General features: G+C 36.3%; 1 protein-coding gene across 1 annotated transcript; it reads left to right on the top strand.

Moving 5' to 3' along the window:
• The first annotated feature begins 322 nt into the window (after positions 1-322).
• LOC116107755 (glucan 1,3-beta-glucosidase A-like) lies at positions 323-3300 on the top strand. Its single transcript, XM_031394047.1, has 8 exons — positions 323-586; positions 955-1074; positions 1154-1351; positions 1648-1803; positions 1905-2074; positions 2230-2379; positions 2492-2838; positions 2991-3300. Exons 1-8 carry the CDS (start codon positions 410-412, stop codon positions 3170-3172), a joined length of 1500 nt encoding a protein of 499 aa, XP_031249907.1. The 5' UTR covers positions 323-409; the 3' UTR covers positions 3173-3300.

Here is a 3300-nt window from a genome sequence, read left to right as displayed (position 1 = left end):
ATGAGTTTTTTTTTTTTTTTTTAAATTCAGGGGTGGCATTTGCCCACCCTGGACTAGTGCTAGCTCCCCACTGAATGGGAACTATATTTCTGTACCTATATCCGCTCAATCAACACAACTAATATTTTTCTATATATATAGAACAGCGGTACAGCACTACTAACAAAATTCAAAATAAATAAATTTTAACCAGATAATTTAATAATAATCGTGTGGCACGAGATCTTTTAAAGTTCAGATGAGGACAAGAACCGGCTCCCTGTGTTTTTCCCCCAAAACACAGGCAATGTAATGGTTGAAATGACATTCTTTTCAAGTGTAATTATTTAAGGCTCCTATATATCTCTCTCTATATGTATAGAATTACTACTAGGCTACTAGTACTCATTCTGATTTTGTGAAGAAGAGAATGGCTTACTACAGTACAGTTCTCTTATTGTTATACCTCTCTTGGGTTCTCTCTTTTTCTCTTGTGTGTTCCCAGAATGATTTGCCCGTAAAAGCTGCAAGTATTGGGAACTGGCTTCTCATAGAGGGATGGATGAAACCTTCTCTCTTTGATGGAATTCCCAACAAGGATCTTTTGGTTAGTACATCCTTCCATTATGTGTACTTGTGTTCATATTTGAGCCTGTTACATTACATCCTGCATCGTTAGCAAAAACCAGTTTCCAGTAATTTAGATCATTGAAGTGAGGAAAGGGTTAGCTTTTCTGTGTTTTTAATATTTCCTCAGGGAAGATTCGGGAGATAATCCATCTTTACTTTTTGGCTGCCGACTTTAGGTAGCTTTCTGCCACACAATGCATTCAATAATAAGACAACAATATATATTTAATTTTGATAGTGATATATCTCCAACTTGGAAAATTATTTCCACATCTCAATAATTGTATTATGAAGATATTTCTGACTATTGTGAATATTATTTCTTGATTTGATGTTTATTGGCAGGATGGAACACAAGTGCAATTTATGTCCACACAGCAAAAAAAGTATCTATCTGCAGAAAATGGAGGTGGGAAAAACTTGATTATCAACGGCAGCTCAGCATCTAGTTCAGAAACTTTCAGGGTTTGGTTCCATCACCAGGCTAGAGCTAAAGTTTATAATTTTCTCCTATTAATACCTGCTTCCTTTGCTTATTGTGCAGTTGTGGAGAATCAATGAGACATTTTTCAACTTGAGAGTGTCCAATAAGCAGTTTGTTGGATTGGAAAATGAAGGCCAGGGAAGCAAACTAGTAGCAGTTTCAACATCACCAAAGTCTTCAGAGATATTTCAGATAATAAGGAAAGAAGATGATAAAAATCGAGTTCACCTCCAAGCATCGAATGGGCAATTTCTACAGGTACTACAAGAAAAATGAGATCAGACAATGTGAATTCTATAATGTGTATCTAATGAATATTATGAAATACGTTATTCAACAACTAACATATGCACATGATGGGTAGAAAATTGTTAAACGACGCACGGATGCCTTATAAGATAATGAATAATGCATGTTATGGAAATTTGCGCATTTTTTGAAACATCAAAATTCACAATGTGCTTGGCATGTTATAGCTCCCTCCTTCTCTTTTTTTTTTTTTTTTTTTTTTGGTAATAAATTGTCCTGATTATTAGCTTCTACAATATCAATAGGTGAAATCAGATGCAGACATTACTGCAGATGGCAATGGCTCAAGTTGGGATGATGATGATCCATCTGTCTTCACCATGATAATTGGCAGTGGCTTACAAGGTGAATACCAACTTACAAATGGTTATGGCCCAGATAAAGCTCCTCAAATCATGAAGGTAAGAGTTTAACTAATTTAAAACACAGAATAGTATTGAAAAACGAAAAAACTTTGATTAGAAATTTTAACGGATTCATATTCATCTACCTTTAATTTTAGGATCATTGGAACACTTACATCACCGAGGAGGATTTCAATTTCATGTCACAAAATGGCATCAATGCTGTTAGAATCCCAATTGGGTGGTGGATTATGTACGATCCAAATCCTCCAAAGCCTTTTGTTGGAGGCTCATTGGAGGCGTTGGACAATGCTTTCAAATGGAGTGAGTAAGTACACAGTCAATCTCTCTTAGTAACCTCCCTCTATTAAATCCTCCTATGTACAATACAGACAAATACACAGATATCCGCGCATGAATTTTTTTTCCCCTTAATTACTAACCGAAGTATTAACTCATTTCTCCCCATTTATGCAACTGCAGGAAATACAAGTTAAAGGTGATTGTGGATTTGCATGGGCTGCGAGTTTCCCAAAATGGTTTTGCTCACAGCGCATCAAGAGATGGCTTTCAAGAATGGGGTAGCTCCGACATACAGGAGACTGTGGATATCATAGATTTTCTTGCTAAAAGGTCTCATGAAACTAATGTGCTTGTTCTCGCTTTCGCTTTCGTTTTCGTTTTCATTTTCTTTTTTCTTGTTTTCTGAAATCTAATGCGAATATTGTCACTGTGCATATTGCAGATATGCTAACCAACCAAGTCTTCTGGCTATTGAGTTGATGAATGAGCCCCGTTCACCTGGTATCAATTTGGATGACCTTAAGAAATTTTACAAAGATGGTTATGATGCTGTCAGGAAATACACCAAAGATGGTTATGTGATCTTTTCTAATCGCTTGGGAGGTGACTTAAAGGAGCTGATCTCATTTTCAAACAGCTTCAGTCTTGTAGTCATTGACATCCATATGTACAACCTCTTCTGGATGGGATTCGACAACATGACTGTGCAGCAAAACATTGATTACATTTATAATAGTCGAGGTTCAGATATCAAATCTGTCTCCGACCAGGGCCCTCTAGTCTTTATTGGTAAGTTAAAGCTGAGATCCAACACTCCTGAATCGTATGTGCGAGTTAGACTCAAAACCGACAATATTTACAGTTGAATGACTCTGTTTTAGAATTTTATAACTCGACTTAGAATGAGGATTGTATTTATGTATTGGCGTGGGATTTTGCAGGTGAATGGACAAGTGAATGGGATGTAAAGAATGCATCAAAAGAGGATTACCAGAAATTTGCTAAGGCAGAACTAGAAGTGTATGGGCGAGCCAGTTTTGGATGGGCATATTGGGCGTATAAGTGTGACCAAATTCACTGGAGTCTCAAATGGATGATTGAGAACCGTTTTATAATGCTATAGCTAGATCCTTCCTTAGCCACACATCAAAGAAGGCTGAATTTTTTGAGTCTTGATGTGCACTTGACATCTTTTTTAGTTACATGCATAATTTTAATTGTTAGTTAATAGTTTCTGTTTATTGATTATTA

Source organism: Pistacia vera, unplaced genomic scaffold (assembly GCF_008641045.1).
Source record: "Pistacia vera cultivar Batoury unplaced genomic scaffold, PisVer_v2 Contig548, whole genome shotgun sequence".
NCBI classification, from domain to species: domain Eukaryota; kingdom Viridiplantae; phylum Streptophyta; class Magnoliopsida; order Sapindales; family Anacardiaceae; genus Pistacia; species Pistacia vera.
This window is presented reverse-complemented; position numbering and strand designations above follow the sequence as displayed.